This window comes from Erpetoichthys calabaricus, chromosome 2 (genome assembly GCF_900747795.2).
Source record: "Erpetoichthys calabaricus chromosome 2, fErpCal1.3, whole genome shotgun sequence".
Classification (NCBI taxonomy): domain Eukaryota; kingdom Metazoa; phylum Chordata; class Cladistia; order Polypteriformes; family Polypteridae; genus Erpetoichthys; species Erpetoichthys calabaricus.
The window spans coordinates 202,703,485-202,729,052 of NC_041395.2; the positions used below are offsets into that span (position 1 = coordinate 202,703,485).

Sequence of the window (25,568 nt, forward strand, 5' to 3'; positions counted from 1 at the left end):
TAATGCTGCCAGGTCAGGCACTGACCTCCTGTGACTCAACTGTATTGACTTAAAAGTTTGAATATTGAGGGTTGGACTAAATCATAATAAAGGTGTTCTTCAAGCATAATGTAGACTAGTGGTTTAGACATGCAAGGAAGATTTTGATTTAGAACAGCAGGTAAGTACGATTAACAGAGAAGACACAGAGATTGGTAGAGAAGTAGTAGCTTTAAGAAATTATTTTCAAATCTAAGATGAGACCAGTCAAAATGGAACACAGAGAAGCAAAGTGTGACTTTTACTCCTCACAAACAAAGTCAAGAAGCAACAGAATACATTTTGTCCTGCTTGATGTGACAGCTGTGTGTGTAAAAAGTCAAGCTATGAAAGACACTAACAATGTTGGTGTTTTACCTGAAAAGGAGGAGTGTTTTCCTGGCTGGGGCTGCAGAGCCAACTTTGACATCACCATTTTATGTTTAACCTGGGGGCATCTTCTGTAAGTAGTTAAAACATACCCGCCATAAGAAAAATCCACCAAGAGAACAATCCATACATTTTAAGTGGAAGCATTCACAACAGCTTCTTCTATGATTCTATTACATATGTGTATTTACTAAGTGTGGATCAGAGATACCAAGACAGGTACTAAAGTCTTGTCAACCACTATGACCCTGTTTACTCTAACAAGACATTTTAAGTGTGAATGGGGAAAGGTGCAATTACATATACTGGAGTTTAGTCATTTAGCAGATTTGCTGGCAGCTATAGACCCTTTTCTGACTAACCCTGGAAACTGAGCTGGAGAAAAGCATGTGGAATGCAACATGTTTACCCTTTTGGATTTTTTAAGAAGACACTTGATTCTCATACATTATCATGTCATATTGTCATTAAAGTGTGCACAATTTTTAAAACCTTGCAGTATGTGAAGGCAAATAATCCTCATCATATCCATCTTACTAACCGAAGGTTGTAAACCGGATATGGACGCAGGGCGCTGGGCGCATCGAGGCCTACGCGCACTGCCGCACTGCAGCGCATTGAGGCACACGCGCACTGCTGCACTGCTACGAGCCCGCCACAGAGAAAACAAAAAAGGTTGTAAACCGGAAATGGACGCAGAGCACTGGCCGCATCGAGGCGCACTCGCACTGCAACGAGCCCGCCACAGAGAAAACAAAAACGAGAGGATTCAGCGCATATGTGAATCGCATTACAGTATTACAGTACGGAATCCCCAGACGTCCAAACTACACGATGTAAACCGGATATGGACGCAGGGCGCAGGGCAGAACTTGCTGTGCTCCACTCTGCCAGCAGTCGGTGTCAGCAAAGGCAACGGAATCACGTCTCCACAAAACGAGACCGCTTTACTAGAGATATGCGTCTGTAATTAAATGACATTTCCCCAGACGCACCCACCCTCCATGAAATGTCATCCATCCAGATATCGGACGGAACAGAAACTGATTGCCATTCTTGAATATCCGATTTGCTGGCGAATCGCGGGCTTACTAGTAATACTATAGTTCACTGGTAATTAAATAAGCTGTAAGGTAAAATGGTTTTCAAAATATTATAGTCGGGGATATACAAAAAGAGGTAATCTGTTTTTTTTTTTTTTTTTTTTGTGTTAATAGAATCATCTAAGTAAAAGGGTAGAAGAAGATAATATCAAGTCACCTTTAGTTTTCATTGTGGATGTGTATAATTTTGATAGAAAACCATTCATTCCCTGAGGAAAGGGTGCTGGTTTATCCCAGAAAATAATCGAGGACACACCTGCCAGCTGCCTTTTTAATAGAGCTGATTGCTCCATACTTTTGTGAGGTCATTACCTCGAGGGCAAGTGTTGTAGGTAGTTGGAGAAGGTTGAGGGCAATGAAGACTTAAAAAGGGTGGGGAGCATTGTTACAGCATAGTATTGGGTAATCAAGATATTTGTTTATTGGCTTGCAGACAATGTGGGCCACACGCCAGAGTCCATGGCAGCTGAGACCAAGCCTGATGCATATCTACTGTGTTTACTTACTGATGCCATTTTTAGTATTTTTATTTGAGCCCTGAAGAATCAACCAAAAGCTGTATTTGTTAGTGTGTGTCCATTATTGTGCTGGGGAAAGGTGAACATTTTTTCTCAGAAATGTAATTTTCTAATGGCTTCAATGTATTTAATGGATGAGTGGGCCGTGCCTCTGTATGTCTGTTGCCTGGCTACATTTTCAAGTCATGTGTGTACTTGTGTTTGTGCAAGTGCTCATTTTTTACTGGCATATAATGTGTTTTGCATTTTAGTAATAGTTCCTGTAAAGTTATTGTAGCGTGTGTAAAATTTTCATTATGAAAACGTGTCAGCAGTTCCTGCCAAAGCTGAATGTGCATGCTTTTGTACAAATAAAATGTGTTCTTTCAGTGCACATAACAAACTATTTAGGTGAGTATTTTTAGTAGTAGTGTACTCTATTTCTTCCATTTGGGAAGTCTTAGCCTTTCCCCTTTCATGCCACAGCAGTAAATGATAGGGAAGTGTTTAGAGTAGTGTGGGGATGACAGGAATGACCATTTGCAGGAGGGAAATATTGTGACTTGATTTATAAACCAGAAATAACTTCTTGTGATCGGGAAAAAAAATAGTACTTGCTGTGGTCAGATTGATGTAGACAAATATGTGATCCCTTGCTGTGAGACAAGTGCATAAGAATTGTTTAGTCTGGCAGTGTGAGGCAATAATGTCTTTGTTTAGTTTTTTGCATTATGCTTTTGATAATGTCCTCTGTTTATGTCACCATTATTTGTGGAGGTGTGTGATCCAACACACTTTGACAGTAATGTAAAAGAAACTTTAAATGGCTGTAGCCTACATCTCTTCATGATATTGCATCTGTTAGGAAGGGATAATCCATGGGAATCTGTGAGAGCAAAATAAGCAAAAGATTTGTTTGTGTAGCCTCAAAATACACAGCCTTTTGGTATGTTTCTCATTAATTATGATTAATCTGGATAATTAAGACTTGAGAATACCATCATTTTAATTCACTTTTACATTTACGTTAACATTGATTTCATCTGTGCAGAAAGGATAGAGAGAGCAATCACTTTGAGTGTCTTTATGCTTTTCTTAAATATAACTCAATTTTTTTTTTTTTTTTTTTTACTGTGCATTGGGATTTAACTTTATTCTTCCTTCTGACCATAAAGAATAATGGCAGATTTGTCTGAATAATTAATATTTTTTCTTTTTCTGTCGTCTTCTCTCTGGCACAGCCTCTATGTGAACAGTGAAAGTCTAAATAATGTTCGCATCAATAAGATTAGGCGTTAAGTAGAAACGAGCTGCTTTAATAATGACACTAGCCTGTCAGGGCTGGTTTTCTAGCAGTGATCGCTTACTCCTGGAATTTTGTGGTTTTTGATACAATACTCCACATTTAAACAAAAATCCATATAGACTCCACTCCCTCTGTGCTGGGTCCCTGCAGCTGAAACAGAATATTTTTTATTAATCCCAATAGTTGTTGTGTCACCTTTCCTTATTAATGCCTTTACTGTTTCTTCTTTTTGATGAATAAATATTTGGTATAAAAGTATACTATTTATCACTAGTAGTTTTATATTAGAATAGGGAAACTGCTTCATGACTAAAATAATATATTGAAAAAAATCTGTGGAGTGATAGATTGCAAGAAAATATGTCTTACCTAAAGGTATACTTTTTAAATCGCCAGGTGCTATATTGTGTCCCAGAGGCGTAAGTGCAGAGTCATAGGTCACGCTCTCAACAAAGGTCTAATGGGGAATTGTGATAGCTGTCAGTAGCATTAACATTATTGCAGTGGCTTCCAGGAGGCTGTAAAAAGCTCATATTTACATCTTCTGAGACCAAAAATGTCACTCCTGAAATTGCTACTTACAACATCACCTGAACCTTGTGTGAAATAGTAAAACGTTGTATAAAAAAAGAAGAGTGGCATAGGTAAACAAATAGTGGCAGCACATGTAGGCTGGGTGACTCACTTGTGATCACACTTAGAATCAGTCATAGGATAAAACCCTTCAACCTTGTGTTTTCCTGTCAGTCCTTTTAACCTCTAGACCAGACTGTCTGTAGCACTGTACACACCCTATGATCTAACCCAGCTGTAACAGTTTTAGTTGTGAAAAGAGGCAATCATGAATGAGCCACTGAATCTCTAAACTTAATACAAACCAAGCAATTTCTGTCATTGAGTGCATGAGTCTCTAAGGAAAGGTAAATGGAAAAAGTTCCAAAGTATATATAACTGTAAATTTATTTATAGCAGTGTTTATCAAGTATTCTTTCAGGGCAAGCTTTGTCTCCACAGTACTAGCAATTTTCAATAATAATTGTGTACGGCATAGGTCAGTTACGGTAGGCATTTGCAAAGCGATTTTTACATGGTAAATGTGGGTAAAACTTCACAGTTGGAGATATTTTTTATATATAAGCTTCTGATGATTTCATTTTCTTAGCTGAAATACTGTATTTAGTTAGCAAAAACAGCATCCAATCGGTGTACAGAGCTGATTAAGAAAGCTAATAGGATTTTTGGTTATGTAGTGCTCAGTGTGAAGTACAAGTCAAGTGGTTATGCTTAGACTGTATAGCACATTTGTGAAGCCATTTCTGGAATAGTAGTGCAGGTTTGGTCTTCATTCTTTAACAAGTTATACTGTAGCAGTGGAAAAATATTTTGGTGGGGGACAGTAAGGTATGAGCTATAAAGCAATATTAAAGGCATGACTTTTTTACATTTTAAGAAAGCACAGGTTAAAGACGTGAAGCTGGTTATACGTACATTTTGCATGAACATTTCTTAACACTGTGGTCTGTAGATACAGGTTACCAAGTAGTGTACAGACTGTGTTAAATAGTATCCTGAAAATGCTAAGTTTTGATTGATGTCTTGGAAACATGTGAGAGAAGTCTGTATGTTCTTGTTAAATATTTGTTGTGATCTTAACGTGGTTGAAAATTTTGATTAATAGGGAAAAAAAATCCTTTATTAATGTCTGCTCCTTAATAAAAATAGGGGAGGCCACTAAGTGTAATAACAATATTGAAGTATTGTGCAGTTTTTGGAACCAATAAAGACACTACTCTGTCTGAAGTGATGCTGGCAGATTTATTAATGGGTTCTAGTGATTAACCCCTCAAGTTTGCCTGTTTTCAAAGGTTTTGCAGATTGCCACAAACTGTATTAAATGTGAGATAATTTTTTAAGTTTTAAAATAGTATTCTTACATTATAGCACAAACATTATCGCAATTTATGGTTACTGGCACTGGACTCTATCCTCAGGGGCGTTTTAACAGCATTATAGTCCCCCGGGTATAGCATTGCACTGGGGCCCCTACCTACACAACCACTCAGCAAGTCACAACATACATAGATTAGCATTGGGCCCCTATGCTCGTGGAGCCCCCAGGCAACTGCCCAGCGTGCCCATATGTTAAGATGGCCCTGCCTATTCTGGCACCATTAGTCACCTACTCCTCCATACTGTCTTTCAACACACTGGAACAAATTTCAAGCATCTGTTAAACATAATATGCAGAATTATCATGCAAAACCATTCAAAAATTGTGTTTTAGCAGGGATTGAATTAGACTCTTAAGTCCTTAGAGATGTGAGACAGCATTGCTGATATCACAGTGTCACCCCACACATCAAATAAATCAACAGTAAATGCACCAAAACTTGGACCTAGCCTTTGATTTGTTGTACTTTAAAAAAAAGTGATTCAGGATGACAAGTCATGCATCAGTCCACCACCCCACCCATGTTTGTGTTTGAATTCCACAAGTGTGTGTCGGTGCTAATCATGAACCAGTCAGTTTAGTGGAACACCATAGTGCATATATTTTGGATCAAGAGAACTGGTTAGTCTGAAAGGTTCACAGCCATTGTTTTTTTTTTCTAGATTTAACAGCTTGCATCATAGTGCTTTTTGGCAAAACAAATGTGAAATGTTATTGTGCCTTTGTTTTTGTTATTCTTGGCTATAATCTCTTCAGAACCACAGTTTGTAAAAAAAAAAAAAAAAAAAAAAAAAAAAAAGAGAGATTAAAAAAAAAAAAGTCGTCATTAAAGCAATAACCTCTGTGCGTAATGTTCTATCTATTGTTGTTCTGTATGTTTGTTTCATAAATTGCTGCATTTTGGATATATAAGTGCTGGCATTCACTTGTAGAGGTAGACATTTTAATTACTCTCTCAATGATAAATAACCCCAATGAGAATAATGCCTTGCCACTAATTTAACAATCTATGATACATATCATTATCATACCTAAAGGCTCTCTTCATAGAAAATTAGGACTGACTTCATCTCTCAAACACAACATATTTATTGTATATGAGCTGTATATTTTAATATGACTTGGAAGGTTTTTTTCTTGTTATCTGTTGCACTTTTATGTGGTTGAAAGCAGACACTGCAGGTTAATGAGACCCATGTCTTATCATCCTTTTCCATTTGTTTTCATTTCCATTACAAGAAGTAGAAAAATGCTTCAATTTTGTATTTTGTAGGAAATAGATTAAAGCATTTTAGTATTTTTTACTCTTTCTAATTTAGTTTTTTTTTTTAAATTTTATTTAAAAATATTTGCTTGTGTGAGTTTTACCTCAAAAAACAGAATAATAACATATTTAAATGCTCTAATGATACAATAAAGAGTGCACAATGTATTTGCATCCAGTTATAATGATTTTGCATGTCAAACCACAGACCTTGAAATCTGTTGAGAACCAAAGTATGAATTTTTAAGACTAAATTTAAAGTGAAGAAAATAATCTTTTCAAGACATTTTTGAAGTTTTGCATTTTCACTTATATCGTTACTAATACCACAAAAAGGACTGTATTCACTAAAAAGATTATTTCAAATAGTTTAACCTTCAACATTAACAACAATTAAAATAATGCTTTTTTTCTTTACTGTCTAAATTTCAGAGCTAGCTCGTTAGAACAGCAATAAAAACTTTCTCCTTTTTGGTAAAACCAAAGTCACTAGATGTTTTTCGGTATGTAATGTTGCTCATAGAATTTCTTTCAGGGGTGATGTTTTGAGAATTAGTTTTCCTTTGAAGTGATTTATTGATTTTATTTATTTTACTTTCTCAAATTCACTACTGCAAAGGCAGCAACGTAAGAACGTGTTGAAATGCAGTTTCCTGTCTAATTTTGTCTTCCTGCTTAATGTTATGCCATGTAAAGTCAATTTGCATTTAAGACTGCCAGTGTTGTTGTCATCTTTCATTTTTTTGGAAAAGGCCCACATGATGTAGCCCAGCGAGCAAGACACAGCCTGCGTGAGGTTCTGTTTGCACAGCACAAATGCAAATCTACCTAAACGTCATGAAGCTTGAAAGCCAACTGTTACCTGGGAAGTTCAGGATTGCTTTTGTTGTATCAGTTGCAAATGTGCCTGATATGGGTTAGGATGAGTAGTGCATGTTTCATTTTAGAATTAATCCAAAACATACCTTAGATGATTATTTAATGAATTTGATATGCAATACTTTTTCCCAGTTTATTGTTTTAGGGGAAAAATACTAAAATATCTACATAATGGCTACCCACATTTTACTTCTACTTGAATATTTACATGTTTCTAAATAAAGAGTTAATTTTATAGCAGTATGTAATTTTTAAAAATGTGGCATCACAAAGCTATGAAGAAACTGTCCCATCACTGAATTTTCTTGATTCTATGGGGTGTAACCTCTTCCATTAAACATAGTGCTTGGTGATGCACCATCTTTTGCTAAAGTCACTCACAGACTGAGAATTGAAAGAAATTGTGTAGAGAGCATTAAAAAATTAATAACACAGTAAAAAGCTGGTCTTTCTATAGAGGGTCCAAATTTTATTTCTAGAATATTCACTTAGTTTTGTGACCAGATTGCTGTTGCCATGAGAATCATTTTGATAATGTATTTTAAAAATAAAATTTTCAGCTTTCTTTTCTTATTGGACTACTTTGAGATCTCAGTGTCATATGTGCATGTGTTTTTCATTTTTTTATTTCTTATCCACAATCAAATTAGGAAATTAATTTTCACACTTTTCACTCTAATTATTCATACTTTTGTTTTTAAATTATTAAAGGAAAGTTGATTGGTCAAATGCTAACCATATTGTAATTTAGCCTTGTATGTATTTTGTTGTCTGTCTGTCTGTCCAGCCTCTCCTTAAAGTGTACATGCTAGTTAAATTGTGTGTGTTGATGTGTGCTATGTATTAATACGACATTTTCTGCCTTTCTCTTTCCAAGGCAGAATTCACATCCCTCTGTGTAGGCTGACGAAAGAGGGTGCATAGTAGCAATTCAGTAAATGTTTACCACTTGTTTATTCTCAGTCGTAAATATTTAGTATAGCCTAGCACATTGTCTTCGTGATGCTAGTTATGATGAGGAGCATTGATTGTAATGTAGGGGATTAGACAATTCAAGTGTTGCTTGCAATGTGAAATATTGATGTTTTATGGCATGCAGGCCTTAGTATCAATTTCATTCTTTTAACAGCCTTTCCATTTGTACGTAACTGATACATGCTTGAGTGGGTAACTCACAGTGGATGTTTCTGCTGGAGAATGTCCATACCTAAAACAGAATGCAAAGACACTCACAGCATCTGAGCTCTTGCTTAAATGATCACTCCTCACAACAAATATGTTTAAAGCTCTTCATGAGGCGAGCTTTCACCAGCTGTCAGAGTTTTGGGCTGGTCAGTTTATAAACCTATTGATACTAGGATGATGACCATAAACCTTCATACTGTAGCTATAATATTCATGCTGTTTTTGCAATTTTTGTGCAAATGTAGTATGAACAAAGTCATTGGATTATTTGTTTATTTCTAAAACTAAAGTGCAGAGCATCTACTTCTAAAATGGCATTTTTTTTCTTTGTTATGCATTAACTATATATTTTTTTTCTTTTAAAGCAATATCTTTTTTTCAAGTAATGCTGCTGAGAATGATATGCACATTCTTTATAATCATCTATTAATGAATTTAAATAAAATGTAATTTTATCTTTCTATAATTCACAATCATAGAAAACACAATATAAATAAACAACTACACTGAAATTACTTTTCATTTGTATTTGGGACATAGTCTATGTCCATCATTCCAAATGTTTCCAAAGACCATGGACCAGTCTCACATATTTTCTAGGAGCTAAAAGTAATTTAGCCAATGCCACTACGTAGAACTGCCTTAAAACTTTAATATTTTAGTTTGATTGCTTGCTTCTGTCTGTATTACAGCATTTCATAGCCATAAGGTCAGGAATTTGACTTACTCCACAACCCAAATGTTCCTCACCCTCAGTCATTCAATTATAGTTTATTTGTATTATTAGAATTGTTAAGTTGCTGCATGACAAATATTCTCTTCAGTTTCAGCTAATAAGTGAGGAGGATACTGTCATCTTAATGACTGTACGTTGCTGATGTCCTCAAATATTATACTTTGACCATCATGTTTCATGGTTGGAACCATTTTCTTTTACTGGAATTCAGCAACATTTCTCATTCATGGTATTAGGGAAAAGCCAAGCAAAATGACACCTTTTATTGGCTAACTAAAAAGATTACAATATGCAAGCTTTCGAGGCAACTCAGGCCCCTTCTTCAGGCAAGATGTAAACTTTCATCTTGCCTGAAGAAGGGGCCTGAGTTGCCTCGAAAGCTTGCATATTGTAATCTTTTTAGGTTAGCCTTACATCTTGCCTGAAGAAGGGGCCTGAGTTGCCTCGAAAGCTTGCATATTGTAATCTTTTTAGTTAGCCAATAAAAGGTGTCATTTTGCTTGGCTTTTCTCTAAATTCATAATGGCTAACACGGTACAACACCCTAGTACTTCATTCATGGTAGAAAATTAACTTTTGTCTCATCTTTCTACACAGCATTCTGTCAATAGCCTTCTGCATAATGTTGGTGATCCTTGAGGTGAATGGCAGTGTTCTTTTCGGACACTGCCTAAGTGTAATGAACTAATGTACAATGAAATTGCATAAAGCAAAACAAGCATCCTGATTGTCACATTTGTTTTTCTAATGGTAACCTGCTAGAGCATTTTAGGCTTGTCGCTGGAGCACGTTATTGGATGTTTCATACCAAACGTGCTGTACAGAATCCCATCAATGTTTGCTGTAGTTCCATTATTTTTCTTTTAATGTTTAAGTGCCTCAGCATTTATACAGAATAATGAAAGAATGGGCCGTAGGTCATACTGAAAATTGTACTTATATCCGTTTTATCTGAAACTAAACAAAGAGAGACAGAACAAATTTGTGAGTTTATGGCCCACAAGTTAATTTATTGCTCACTTTGTTCACACTGTACTGTACTAGAGATTCTTGGCCACTATGTTACAATGTTCAGGCTTCACATAGAAAGTGAACAACTTATTGTAGCCTGTTGAGAGAAAATAGTCTTTGAAACTCTCTTGTGGCTTGTTAACAAAATGAATGGTGTTTGTTTTTGTTCACAGAATACATTATACTTCCAAAAAAACATGAAATTAGAGAACTCATCAATGATAGAAAAAGTTTAAATTGTTAATCATAAATCAGTGCAGTCAGAACACAAGAAAAAAGCAGATGATTTAATTTAATTAACCCAAGGCACAGTAGTCACTGATATTAATGTCCTTCATTTCTTCTTGCTAATGATTTACTTTATGAAGGCACTTTAGTCTTTTTGTTGCTTTTTACAGACTGCACAGTAATGTTGCAGCATGAGTTTGCACTCTATATTACATTGTTGAAACTAAACTGGAACGTTTATTTAGCTTGAAACATTTTTGTGCAGTTTTAACTCGTGTAACTTGTTAGAGAATGCTAGAATATCTTGACAGCATTGTGTTGTAAATCCAAGTGTCTTTTCAGGTAGAATAGACTATAAACTTTATGAGCAATGTGAACAATTGTATTGTTAATTCATGGATTTCTCAAGCAGTGGGTACCAATAAACTGGATCATTGCAAAAACAACAAACATACATTTTTTAATATGCTTTTAATAATAACTGTGAAAGTCTTTACCCCCCTCCCCTAACCATACAGTGTGATACACTTATCCCATGAATTTGTATTATGTTTTGACTTTTTTTTATGTAAATCATCTCTATTACTCAGTTAATTGTATTAATCAAGTGTTTAGAAGTTCTTACCAATTAATTAAGTACTTATACAATATATGCATTTTTTGACCAAGGGCTAATATTATTTTCAAGCAGTGTGGTGCAGAGGGTATGGCTTTGAACTTAGGACTTCAGACCCTGAGATTGTGGATTCAGATCCCAGTACTGACACTGTGTGACCATTAGCAAGTCACTTCACCTACTGGTGCTTCAATTGGAAAAACAAAAGAAATATAACCAAATGTATCTCAAATGTTGTAAGTCTCCTTGGGTAAAGGCATCAGGCAAATAATTAGTGATAATATTATTAGGTCACTAGAAGTGCTTATTCTTGAACGTACTACATACAATTGTCTATGTGTAGAACATTCATGCCATAGATCAGTTCCTGCTTTTCCTAGTGAATTGGCTTCTGTTGTTGCTCATTGAAAAACAGAATTTTACAGGAAAATGTATTTGTTTGAATTGAAATGGGTAATCAGTAGGAAAAATGTGAAATTGGAGTATATATTGTAATGGACCGTCATAGTTGTGGCAAAGGAAATGAAAACAGAGTAAAGATTTATTGGAGTTTGAGCCAATGGCCCTTGTATTATGAATCAAAACAACGGAAAAACTCTAATGGGCAGAGAACCATTTACATCAAGATGTTACCTTCCAATACGGGGAGGAAGGTTGCCACTTAGAAGCTTCAATGTTTTGACATCGAAGCATGCTGCAAATGTCTCTTTAACCTCCTCTGGTGTTGCATGCCTCAAATGCCTCTGCAACCCCACTCCACTGGTCTCATCCTGGAACATGGCACAAGTGTCTCTGCAACCTGCTCAAATGCCCTGGCACCACCACCAGAAATGTCTTCTTACTTTTAGTTTTACTTTAATTTTAGTTAGCCTTCATACCATATTTTTAGTTTTAGTTTTTATTTTACAAATACATTTTTCTATCTGTCTATCAAAGTTTTAGGTTTAGTAATTATGGTATGAAGATTAATTTTGTATCACAATAAAAGAGCTGTAGACTTACTAGACTTGGATATATTTGTTTAATGACAGTAGATACTTAGAGGTATGTCCTGTTACAGCCAAACAAAAATAAAACCAGAAAGTGAATAATAGCAATTTTATATTAAGATGCTTATATTTTATGATCATTTGTGTGGAAGAAATGGTACTTTTGTATGAAAATTAGCAATACAAATTTAAATGGTATAAATCATACCAGAAAAATCCTTCTTTCTCCATTGTACAATACCACTTATACAAAACAGAGCCTGACTGCTAGTGTGACTCAACTATACATCCATCTGTTAATTTTCAAGAAGCCTGGCCTGTGCTCCAGTGAAGTGGCCATTCTATTTTGCAATCCAGATGACAACTCGGTCCACAAGCTGAGAATATGTGTTCAACAAATGCTTGTGAGGCAGGGACACACACGAGATCAACCACTCTGGCTTGTGAACTGAACAGGTGTGAAACACCTGCCTACCTTCCAGATATTTCTGCATTTGAAGTGGAGCACTTTCAGATTGACAAGACTGGTTTTCTGGCTTTAACCCAATTATTTTATTAGCTGAAACTGCTGCAGTCTGTGTTTCCTCATCTTGTTGTGATGCTAACAGTAAATAAACCAATAAATTCCTTATTAGTTTTAGAAAAATAAGTATCAATTTTGCAAATACACCTAGGGTCCACATTTTCAGTTTTCTAATGTAAAATATTGCTTCAGGTATGTGCACATTTTATTTGCAACAGTGTTAGATATTCAGATATACCTGACATCTTTTAAATTACTTCAGTATTACGTACATGTCTACATTATACATTAGAATTTTTAGCTGTTTTTTACCAGTGTTCCATTCCCAGTATCCACACAACTTAACATTTATTCTTAGTATATGTAAACAAGCACTTATGTAAATTTTATTTTACATTAAAAACGTACAAATCTCTCACGACATCAATGAAGAATATAGTAAAAGAATCAGTGTAACACATATATCTTAATTCTCAATATTTCAGTTTCCGTGCTTTCCACAAAATATTTACAGCTTTTACTCTTTTTTGCTCCATTGTCTGTCACTATTATCATAACCTTGTTTTCTGGTATTTTCCATTCATCCAAAGTATGGTTGATGATGTCATTTTCTTCTGGCCATGTGAATCGCTGATGCTGTCCAGTCAGAAAAAAGTCAATATACTGTATTTCACACCAGTACCAGAATTCTATGCTAAAATAAATTCTTTTGTGTTAGTAAAGTTTTGGCTTTTCATCTTGGTTTTGTAGTACTAGGGTGTTATCTTGCCTGAAGAAGGGCCCTGAGTTGCCTCGAAAGCTTGCATATTGTAATCTTTTTAGTTAGCCAATAAAAGGTGTCATTTTGCTTGGCTTTTCTCTATATCTTGGTTTTGTTAACTTGTATTTCAGTTTACAAAAATATTTTTTCATTAATAGCTATAGTCTTTGTTTTTGTTTTATGTTACAATAGTAACCTTGCTCCACTTAATCTGTATATACATACCGTAGATACTCGCATATTAGTCAATCTTGCAGATAAGTCGAGTGTATTTTTAAGCCGAAAATTACGAAATTTGTTATAACCCGTGTATAACTCGAGGGTAAAACTTGACAGCTATCAGAGATAGAGGGCAACAATCAGCTGTTAATGGCGACAAAACTCACTGTCACGTCACAGGCATTCCCTCTGTGCTTGGAGAAATGCTAGACTCGTTGACTCGGCAACTAATCCTTGCGTGTGTGTGGTGTGAGTTGCGAAATGTAAACAAATGTAAACAAAGGCAAGATGGGGTCGATATGTCACAAGGGAGCGAAGCGAGTGCAGAAAAGAAAACACTCGGCAGACAATGTTTTGCACATTATCGCTGAGTCAGACTCTGATTTTTCAGAATTGGATTTTATTGACAGTGATCAGGAATCGAGCAAGAGAGTGAGAAGCCGGCATCAGCTGATCAGACACCAGCCGATGCCGCGCCAGCTGATCGGCTGCCAGCTGAACGCATTCGCGCAGCCAATGCACCTACGGCAAGGTTCGCGTGGGAGGAATACCCAGACATTGATCCGTGGGAGCCAAACTGGCTACCGGGCTTCACAAGACAGCATGACTTGCTGTTGGACACGACAGATCACCCACTGCTGGACTACTTCAGGCTGCTCTTTCCTGATGCTGCTTTTCAGCTACTGTCAGACGAGACAAACAGGTAGGCAGAGAAATTTTTTGAATCGCGGACTGCGCTTGCATCGCATTGATAGCGTGCGTTGCCTTGGTTCTTTTGATTCCAAATCTGGTTGCACATGGCAGCTAAGGGTATGTTTGTTATCCAAAACACGCAAAAGCTAATGCTCAAATTCAAGTATTTCACAGTTTAAAGAATTATTTAATGAAATTAGAAAAAAACTAGCTAATTAGCAATAGTATTGCTGGCTTATAATTATTTCAAAGACCATGGGAAACGGCAGATGACCGGTGACTTAACACCGTAAAGCGTTGAGTGTACAATGTCATTACCCAAATTCTATGGACAATTGTGTTGCCCCGCGGATAAGCCGACCCTGTTTTTTTGAATGAATTTTAAGGCATAAATTTTTCGACTTATACGCGAGTATCAACGGTAAGTGTCAATACTCTATGTGCTAGGAATGTATTAATGTGAAGAGCAAAGAGTATTTCTCCATTAGAAATTCAAGCACCACCCTCTAAGGCCTGTGTTTCTCCCTTGGAGTGTGCAGCACCATGACTGAAGAGTGGGAAGATGGAGGGGGTTTGGTTTTCACCACTGCAGCCAAGGTCTGAAGGTCATTGGGAGTGGAATAGATAACCAAGATGAGAGCCAGTAGTCAATAGCATAAAACAGTGCTTGTTAACCAAAGAGCTTTGCACCTTCCTTGGGCTTCAACAAACTGTTTCTTTACATTTTAAAACATGATCATGTCTCTTTCTTTCCTGTCCAGCAGACCACCCCATCTTCAGTCATCTGTTCACTTTATTGGCTAGTAGTAGTATTCACATGTTCCTTCAATCACTTCTGCTGCAAACTTAATTTGCATAAAGCCAGTTCTCAGTGCAGCCCAGAAAGGATAATATTAATAAATATCAAAAAATAAAAAAATTCATCGACAAATAAAAAAAACATGTCGGCTAATTTACTTTTTTATATAACCCCACCAAATTTCAATCAAATCCGTCAAGGCATCTTTGAGATTTTAGGGTATTTAGCTTTTCTGTTGTAAAAAGTGTTTTACCCCAAAATACTGATGTATCAATATGTCCTATTTTAGTGGATAGCTGCTGGCCTAGATGTACAATTCTGCCATTTTTGTAGGTTGTATATATACAGTATAAAACCTCCTCCTCATAATTCAAACTAGTTTACAGAAAAATCTAAACTGAGTTGGAATGTTTATCAGGATACCAAGTTAACAAACAATAGAGAACAAAATTTTGAAGCATAAATGTAGGCTATAATTAATTCTATGGATACTTAAAAACTAGTACTCTTTAAAAAAAATACAAACAAGAAACAGCTAGTGACCAATTGATAAGGTGAGTGGAATCCAACTTGAGCATTGCTGGTGTGAGCAGATGGTCCTTTATACTGCAGGAGGCCAGCTGAATGCTGCTAGTATGAGTAGGCATTTAAGGGATCATAAAGGGTATTAGGCTAAGCCGCATTTCTCTTTTTGCAGTTACAGGAAAAGTATAATAGAGGTGATGTATTTTTTTCTTTCAAATTGCATTTCATTGTTTAGACAATATGTGTCAGATCAGTAGCCTACTAGGACTACATTTGAAACTGAATGTTGGCTGAGGTATAGCAGGTAAAATAGGCATTGCTAGCACTGAAAAATCTAGAAGAAGACTATCCCTTTTCCTAATGATGATATAAGTTAATTATTTTAAAAAAACATAAATAGGCTGATCATGGTACTGATGTGTACAACCAGTTTTGTAAAGTACTGCAATACTTCATAGCATGTCTAGAAACGCAGTACTGAAATAAGTGTAAACTAAAACAAGCTACCATTCTTCAACATTTGCAATTCACTTTTTGCCTTCAACACAAATTTGATTATTGTTTTTAAACTATATTCAAGTTATGTCTGAATGTTGACATTAGACAGCCCTACCCATCATGTCTTGAAATTGAGCATTTTCCTTTAAAAAAAACAAACATATTGACAACATACAGACTCCATAAAGGTAGTACACAAACAAGGATTTTCAGTCATGGATTTTTGAATTTTGAGACAAGAATACTAGCCACAGTATAACTACACAGATATCTCTTATCATCACTGTTAAAATTTATGGAAACTTGACACTAAGTTTCTGTCTTTGCACTTCAAGTTCACTTTCTCCTGTCAGGAAGTGGACATTTATATCCCATCTGAGTGAAATCCAGGATCATGGGTCATCCTGAAATATCTCTGCACAGCTGATCCCTGGCCAGAATATTTGTAGAGCGCACGGGGACTTTGTGAATCAGGTTTCTGTGCCCAAATTTCACATAATAGAGATGCCTCTTCTTAATGACACCCTGATAAGATAAAACATCCTTCTCTAGCATAAGACCAAGTAACATACAGTCTCTGGTGGTAGTTTTTCAAACCTTTTTACATGGAAAGTATTTTACTATTGTCAGGTGTTTAAGGTCCTTACTGTAGTTGACGTAATGCTTTCCTTAGGAATGAATATAAACATTGATTTGATGCATTCCCTGTGAGAAAACAAACATAGCCAGTTGCATGCCACCTGCTCTATTCAATTTATACTTTTTGAAACTACTATAGCATCATTCTTTACCTGTGATATACTTGACTGGTCTCATCTCAGTTTCTTCATAGATTTAATCCCTTTAAAAGCTGCAATGCTGTGATTTGTTTAATACATTCATATTAAAGGAATGCTCCACCTAAGAAGAATACATTTTTATATTACAAACACCATGTACTTTGTAGAGGTGACTGAGTAAAAATTTTAATTGTCATATTTGCATGTAGAATGACATATCATAAACAGGAAATTAAAACCTTATGGAGTCACCTTTTGAACTGAAGATAGGACTCTTGACGAGTGGGATGAAGGGGAGAGGTGGACCTTTAAATTCAAAAGTGACACCCATGAGACTCTAGTTTCCCGTTTATAAAGTGTACTGATTATTCCAGAAATATATCGATTTAACAGTATTTTAGCACAAAACATGCATTTTGCTCATTTTATGCAGATAACTGAATAACTTAACATGTGAATTTGTGACAGAAGTAACATGAATTTTACTTTTTTCCTTTTCAATTGACATTTTTTGCATCATTTGCCATTGCACAGCATTGGTCCTTTTGGATTTTATTATATCATAAACCTTTTGCTCTCCTTTCTGTATGAAAACATGAGATTAAATTTTTTTCTTGACCAGTACTATAAACTACATTAGGTAATTAACATACTGTATAAAAATATTTTGGAGTGGTGTATTCCTTTAAGCTTTTAATCAGACATTTAAACCTTTGTATTTCAGATTATTTAAATTATTGTATTGTAAAAGGAGCACCTATAAGTTGCATTCTTTCCCTTTTAGTCTAACTCATTTGTGTCACACCAGTTTTCTGAATACAATTTTAATGTGTTTATAATTTTGCATAATGCTCCATAGCCCTGGCATGCAGTAGATTTTACAAGACAGCAATCAAAAACACCTTAAAATCTACTGTTAAGTACCTCAGGAAACACGAGGGGAAGGTTTTAGAATAGCCCTTGCAGTCCCCAGACTTAAACATCATTAAAAATCTATGGGTAGATTTTAAATGTGATGTGCACGCAGGATAGCCCAAGAATACTTCACAGCTGGAAGTAGTGTTCTATCATTTTGACTTCAGTATCGATACCAGCTTTCGGACCTCAGTATTGGTACTGAAACGGTATTGAAGCAAATAAAGGTAAGAGGATTATAATCATAATGACACCTGAGATACAAAGAGACAATTAACAATTTTTGTTTCCTTTTAAGAATATTTCTCACATGAATGTTCATAAAAGAGAAAGGTGTGGAACAAATGTGTTGTTTTAACAATACTCCATCCATCCAAACCTGCTTATCCTAAGCAGGGTCATGGTGCACCTAGTGCCAGCAAGCGTAGGACACAAGGCAGGAACAACTCCTGAACAGGACATCAGTCCATCATAGGGTGAACACACAGAGACACATGCACAAACTCGTATAATCTGACATCTTTCTATTAATCTTCCAACTTCCTCTCCACTGCTTCTTTTCTGTTGCTACACAACATAATGTCATTAGCATCATTGATGCTGAATTACTTACTCTCTGTGCAGCCAACCAGAAATGTGTACAATGTTTTAAGTAGGAGTTTGAGCAAAATATTTCTTTTACATTAATGATATACTGCTTTATATATAAAACTAAACCCAAATTATGATTTTACTTGCATTAAATGCAATTGTTGAGCTTCCAAAAAAGTCCAGGTTTAAGAGCAACTTAGACAAAAACATGTTATTCACAGTTAATGTTTTCTATGTTGAGCTAAATAAGGACTTTTTTCATTAAGCGTCATATCAATTTATTTCTCAAGCACATAAGTGTTATGACATAATCAAAAGCACTAAATTACATATTGTATCTGATATACTAACCTAGACCTCCTTGGTTACAAAATGTTTCTTCTCTTTTCATTTTGTTCAATCGTCTTGGTAATTAGGGAATTAAGTGAAAAGATAATGTAATGTACCAGATATTTTTTGCAACAAATGTGTTTACAATACATGAAGATGTTTAGATAACTTGAGTATGAATTCTATAACCTATTGAAAAAGAAAAAAAAAAACATGTGGCAATGTTTTCTTTGTTGAAATATTATTGTCAGTTTCAGTAAACATTGTCAAAAGGAAAGGTGAAATATTATGAACATAGCATCTAAGAAATCTTAAATGAATCATTTGAAAATATCATGACTATTCTGTATTGGTCAGCTTTTGCCAAATATTGGAAGAAAGCATTCTATTATGTGCAATTAACAAATTCAGAGTAATTGCTCGTAATACTTCTGTTACACAGTTGACACACAACCTTCTATTTCAGTTGTGTTATGTACACAGTACCCTTTCACTGGTTTATAGTTTTAATTATGGCCTGACATTTATCTGTTTAACTCAGTTTTTTTGAATATCTGAGCAATGAGCTCTGTAAAAGTAATTTCATCTTATTAACCACTAACCTGCTGAGCTAATTCCTTTAGTGTAGGTGTCCGTTTTGTCATAGTTCACGTTCAAGTATCAGGTAAGTCTTTTAACACCTTTTTTTTTTTTTTTTTGGTCATTGCACAGGAGAGAGGGGAAAGGAGTACGCATTCATTGGGACCGCCTTCGTGAGCCATCTTTTATATCCCGCTGGAATCCCATGTCATTGGATCTTCCATATTGCACTCTAATCTCTCACCCAGTAAAGGATTCCAGTGAAACCTTTGCTGCTCTGTGCGAGGTAAGTACTGTAGGCCCTGTTACCTAGTAGTAGTTGTAGTTAGAAGTTGTTTCAAATAAAATTGGTACATTAAAGTGACTTAATAGCTTCATTTATCAACGAAAATGGAAAAGTGATCTTTTGAATGCATCTCTGCTCCTGTACTGAACCAAGAGATAGATAAATGTATGTGTATCACAGATGGTATAAATGCTTCATACCACAAATACCCAGTGTCATCTTTAACAATGAAAAGATTATTGTATGGTGCAGAGTTTAGAAGAAGAACTTCAAAGAAAAAGCCAAATCTGAAAGCAGCAAATAAAAAGAAAAGGTTAAAATGGTAAAGGTACACAGAGATTGGACAATAGATGATAGGAAAAGTGCATCATCATGGCCAGCATCCCAGAGCCATCTTTTCTCTGTTGCAGATGACACTGGTATTTGGCATGGATTTAAGGAAGAAGCCAAGTGAAGAAGTTTGTTTCTCAAAACTACATGCTCTGATCTACTTATCCTTGTATGCAGATGTACAACTGAGCCATTCTTTCCCTTCTGGTTAGATCCAGTTTACCCTCTTCTCTCATGACAGTAACAGACACCTTTGTATGAAATCTTAAGTTTCTTGGCCATCTATCACATCAAAGGTCCCACTAGAGGAGATCTTGACCTCCATGCCACCCTCAGTTTGGTCACAAACATGCATACCAGTAGCCAGCTGGAAGTCATTCTGTAGGGCTCTGGCAGTGCACTTCCTGTTCCTCCTCGCACAAAGGAGCAAATACCAGTCTTGCTGCTGGGTTGATGACCATCTACGGCCCTGTCCAGCTCTCCTTGTGTAACAGCCTATCTCCTCATATCTCCTCCATGCTTTTGAGACTGTGATGGGTGACACAGCAAACCTTGTGATGGCTTGTATTGGAGGAGCTGGACTACCAGTGCAACCTAAATCAGCTGCAGTTACATCCTCATGCTACCAGAAGTGATAAGGACTCTAGCAAATCTCAGACGTGGAGAAAAATGAGTCTGGAAGGATAAGGAGAGAGCAATTGTCTGTGGCCACCATCTGCAAAACTATTTCCTTTTTGGGGGTTGTCTTGCTGTTGCCTCTCTAGTGCACCTGTTGTCCTTTTCATTTGCACCAAAGCATGTAAAGTTGATTCACAATCACTTATGCTTCCTCATTGGACAGATTGATATCCCTGAAGCTTAATTGACTTGGTGTTGTACTGCAATGATTAAGTGTTCCCTTAATTTTGAGCAGTGTATATCAACAGATAAATAGTGGTCATCTGCACTTTACCGCATCCTAAATTTAGACAAATATAACCATATGTATCAAATAACAGATTTTTACTTCATCATTAATTATTAGAAAATATATGCAGAAGTGATTTGTGAAAAAGTAATTACACCCCTTGATACAAGAGCTTTTAGAATCTTTAGCAGCAATATCTTAGAATCGGTTTAATGCATTATATTGAAGAAATTTTGGGCTTCTCCTCCTTAAAACACTGCTTCAGTTTATTGATGTTTCCAACCTTATAAAACTGAACCAAGATCTCACCTGTGTGTACTGAAGAACATAACAGGTAGCTGAATGAAAAATAAATAACACACTGTATGCTGCTTGACACATTTCACAATAAGTACATAAGTGTCGTATGTTGTTGTCCTTTCGTGTGATTATGAATGTGCATCACAATCTACTAACCTGCATTGTGAAGTTGTCTTCTGCCTTCTATCTTATGGCCCCTTCATGACTATTATACTGTATTAAGCAGGTCTGAAATTAAAAGGATGGTTGAAGTGACAAGCTATATATAGCCCTTGAAATCAGTTCTGTTCTGAGTACTGCCATCATCTCCTGTCATTTAACATACTGTAAGTTGTTTTTTTGCATAACTAGGGTTGTGTGATTGAATCGTTATATGTACTGGCATAAGAAAAGGTTCCAATTTTATTTTTATTTTTTTTCTTTTATCATTGTGACACTGCAAGAGAACTGTTACAAATTTTGTCTGTCCTTATACTGTATTTGTGCAGTTAAATGCCAGTAATAATTCAAATAATACTTTACCTCAACAGAATTGGTGGTGGTGTAGAGGGTAATTAAAATTGAGACCAATAGGACAATTTAGTGTGGGACAGGGTGAGTGCATAAAAGGACCTGGCAATCCAGTACAGTATTCACACAAAATTAAATGCTTTTGTCAGGCTCAATTGCTGAGAGCAACAGAAGTCACCGTTGTCCTTTGTTGCACAACCACACCCAGTCTAACAAAGCAAATCTTATCTATGTATTGAATTATGGACTGGCATCTCATTCACAACATCTTTCCACATTGTGCCCTCACTGGGGCAGGGAGTGATTTGTTGGTCCTGTTTGCACCCCACAGCAGTGCAGGTACTCCCGTCAGTTCTGACTATGGCCAGGCAAGTCTCTTAAATGCAAAATTGGCAATTATTCAAAACAAAGTGTCATAACATACTGTCATTGGAGGAAAGACAGGCTTAGGTTCACATTCCCCAACTTAATGAAGGTTAATTCCAGCTGAAAGAGACATTTTCAAATGTGTATTCACCTGAATTCATCACAGTGGTAGTAAACTTGCGACACCCCCTGAAATTGATTTACATACTGGGCCATCTAGGATTTCATTTTTCTACCATGATCTTACTAACAATCTAAAGTTAAATTACTATATCTGTCCTATGAATTGTTTTTTTTTTTCCCTGAGTCTATTATAATAGTTTACCTGTTGTTAACCAGGTCCAGCAAAGTGTTAATAATTGATGGCAGTTTGCTTAGGTTAATATAATCTTAAAGTTCATGGAAAGTAATATCTTTTTCATGGCGTCACTGTTTGCCCCAAGGTAATAAAGCTTTATAATAACTTCTTAACTACTTTACCTATAATTAATCTTAATTGTAAAATTGCACTATGTAATAGGGAACACTGTTAGGAATCTTAGGTGTGAAGGGAGAACAAGATTTTATTCCAGGTAGTACCTGAATTGCTGTCTGTCTTCAGCGATCATTAATATTGTGTAGTTTTGTGATATGAGCATTTAACTGTCATAGTTTACTTGCAAGAGAACAGAGCATTTAAATGCTTATTCAAGTCTACCTTATGTTACCTAAGTAAAACAGATAGGCAAGCTCATTACAGCAGTACAGCCTTACTCGATTAGAGCTAATGTACTAAAATCCTCGAAGCAGTTTATCTGTATGAGGAAATTTATCGAGGACAATACACTGGAACAGCTGATTCAGCATCCAGGGTTCAAGTCCTGTACCTGGTCACTTTATATGTGGAGTTTGGCGCATTCTTGTCATTTCTACACTTGTTTTCCTCTGGTTTTCTTTTTCATGTGCCGTGTCACATTTGTGTGTGTTAGATCAATTGGTTGTTCCAAATTGGCTCTTGTGACTGTAATTAAGTGGTCCCTGCAGTGGACTGTCATTGTGTCCATGACTGCTTTGTGCTGCTAGAACATGCTTCGGCCTCCATGATCATGACTTGGATTAAGAGGGTTTAAGAATATGTTATAGTAGGGAATTGTAAACACAGCTGGTGCCTGTCTTAATACGTTTCTTGTTATTTATAATTTTTTTTTTTGTTTTGTTTTTTTACAGTTGGACCAGTTTAAAGAAAAGCTGACTGAAGCAGCCATGAGTGCCCATGAAAAAAATCCTGTGCCAGGCAAAGCAAATGGAGTCCTGGTGTTAAATCAAGCAATCCAGATTGACACGTATGTTGGTCTCGTGTCATACATCATGAATCAGAATAAACTGGGCTATTGCCTGGCCAGAGGAAATATTGGATTCTAAATTAGTCTGTATACTGTTACTCTGGTTTGTATATTTTGTCGCAGCCGGTATATAACTTTAATTGTATTAAAACTAGTAGAGATGAGATAGTTGTATTTGTTTCCTTGCCTTAGCATCTCCATTTATAAAAAAAAACAAAAAAACAAAACAAAAGAACAAAAAAGCAAACTCATAAGCTTGGATTATCTCAATTTTGTTGCTTCCTGATGTTAGTCCTGTAAGTCAATGCACTGCAATAAAAATGTATACAAAATCTTTGTCAAAGCAGATGTCATGAATGCAAGACTTATGTCAAAGAGCATTCCTAACGTTGTCAGAAGTCTCATTTTCAGAATTCACGGAGGGGGTCCAAACAGGTCAGGTGTGTAAATGCGGTTTTATATCTGGGTTGTTAACATTTATGTGTACTGTGCCCTTTCTCATGTGCTAAGAATGTGCTGTAGAACCTTTAATCTTAGATTAACTATTCATTCTTTCAATACAAACTTAATTAGTTCATTTTTGTCCTGGGAATTTCCCAGCAATTTTTTTTTTTTACTTGGATCATGATGCAAGTGATAGAGTTTCATTTTTGTGTGCTTTTACTGGAAAATGGCCCACTTTACTACAAAACAGCAACTAAGAAGGTCTTTAAGGTGTTATACTTAAACAATGTTGTTTTTACTGTGAAATATGATATATTGATATTAAAACTGTGTAAGCCATATGTGCATGGGGATATTTCTTTCTGTTTTAAAATTCTAGCTAGCTGCATTCTTTTATTTATATAATATATTTAGTATGTATCTTTCTTTTTTCTTTTTACCACGAAACTACCCAGTTTAATCTAGTTCTAGTTTTGTGCATAGAATGAACAGATTTAATTTTATTAAATGATCTCAACAATTATGGAAAGTAATTCAACTGATTACTTAATGAAACTTGATTTAGTCCTCTAATTCAGAACAGAGTCATTTGTATTTGTCCGTACCTTCCTTACTTACAGTGGGTTTAAAGCGAATGAGACCTTGGTGGCTACAAGTTTGCATTACAACCAATTTCTAAATCTCATTAAAAGTGCATGTGTTTAATTATTAGGCAATTATATTTGTTGTCAGTACTCCATCATGTGTGATTTATTTAAAAAAGCAGTGCCATAATGATTTATACCAATTAACGTCCTGTGCTTCAACCAGAAATTGCTCTCTTGCATTTTTGTTAAATGTTGTACTTGTTTTATAAGGAGAGTTGCATGTTATGTTATTTGTATGATTTAGAACAAAATACCAGTACAAATTATACAGATTCAAAATGTGAAAAACATCTACACATCTCTTCTAAACATTTCAAATTGATTTCAAATTAAGAAGAATAGCAACAAAAATAGTAACCAGGGTGTTTTGTCAGCGCAGCTGATGATGATAAACTTCTGTATGCTGTCTGATATTTTTTATTTTTTTAACATTTTTGGAAAAAAAAGATTGTCTGCTTTAATTCTTCAAACCACAGCCAGCCTGTCTAATGTTCAAGTTTTACTTTTCTGTGTGCTGTATAAAATAATGAATAACTAGGAGGCAAAGGACATTGTTCAGTTATTACTTTATTTTGAATATAGAACACCCTGCAAGCATCTACATGTAGAGTACGAACATAATGAAAATGCCTTCAGTAAAAGAGATTACTGGCCATATCAGATTCCCATTCACGGTGCTGTTAAATATGATATTATATTGTAAAAATGCCATCTTTTTAAGCATGACCTTAATCAAAAAGTCTTAATATATCTTAACTAGGAGAGGAAATGTTATTGTTAAAAGCAGAAACTTTCACAAAGAAATACAGTAGGCTTGAGACCTGCTGCTGTACATACTGTATTACAATACAAGGCCACACACTGGTCTTTCAGTTTAAAAAGCAATTAGACTGAGTAGTTTTGAGAATTAATTTGATGTTATAGTAGGTAGTTCTCCTTAATTCTATATGCCATACTTTTGTATAAAGCATTAATTATTTTTGAATAGTCCATTGATGTTTGTTTATGACCATTTAAAATGACCAAAATACAAACCACCTCGCAAAGTACATTTGCAAAACAAGGAATAAAT

General features: G+C 35.6%; 1 protein-coding gene across 1 annotated transcript in view; it reads left to right on the plus strand.

The window, feature by feature from the left end:
* tprg1 (tumor protein p63 regulated 1) overlaps positions 1-24,194 on the plus strand; it is a 115,513-nt gene extending 91,319 nt beyond the window's left edge. The window contains exons 5-6 of the mRNA XM_028795024.2: positions 19,517-19,670; positions 23,290-24,194. Coding sequence (XP_028650857.1) covers positions 19,517-19,670; positions 23,290-23,484 — 349 coding nt within the window. The 3' untranslated portion in view covers positions 23,485-24,194. The remainder of the gene's footprint in view (positions 1-19,516; positions 19,671-23,289) is intronic.
* The last annotated feature ends 1,374 nt before the right edge of the window (positions 24,195-25,568 follow it).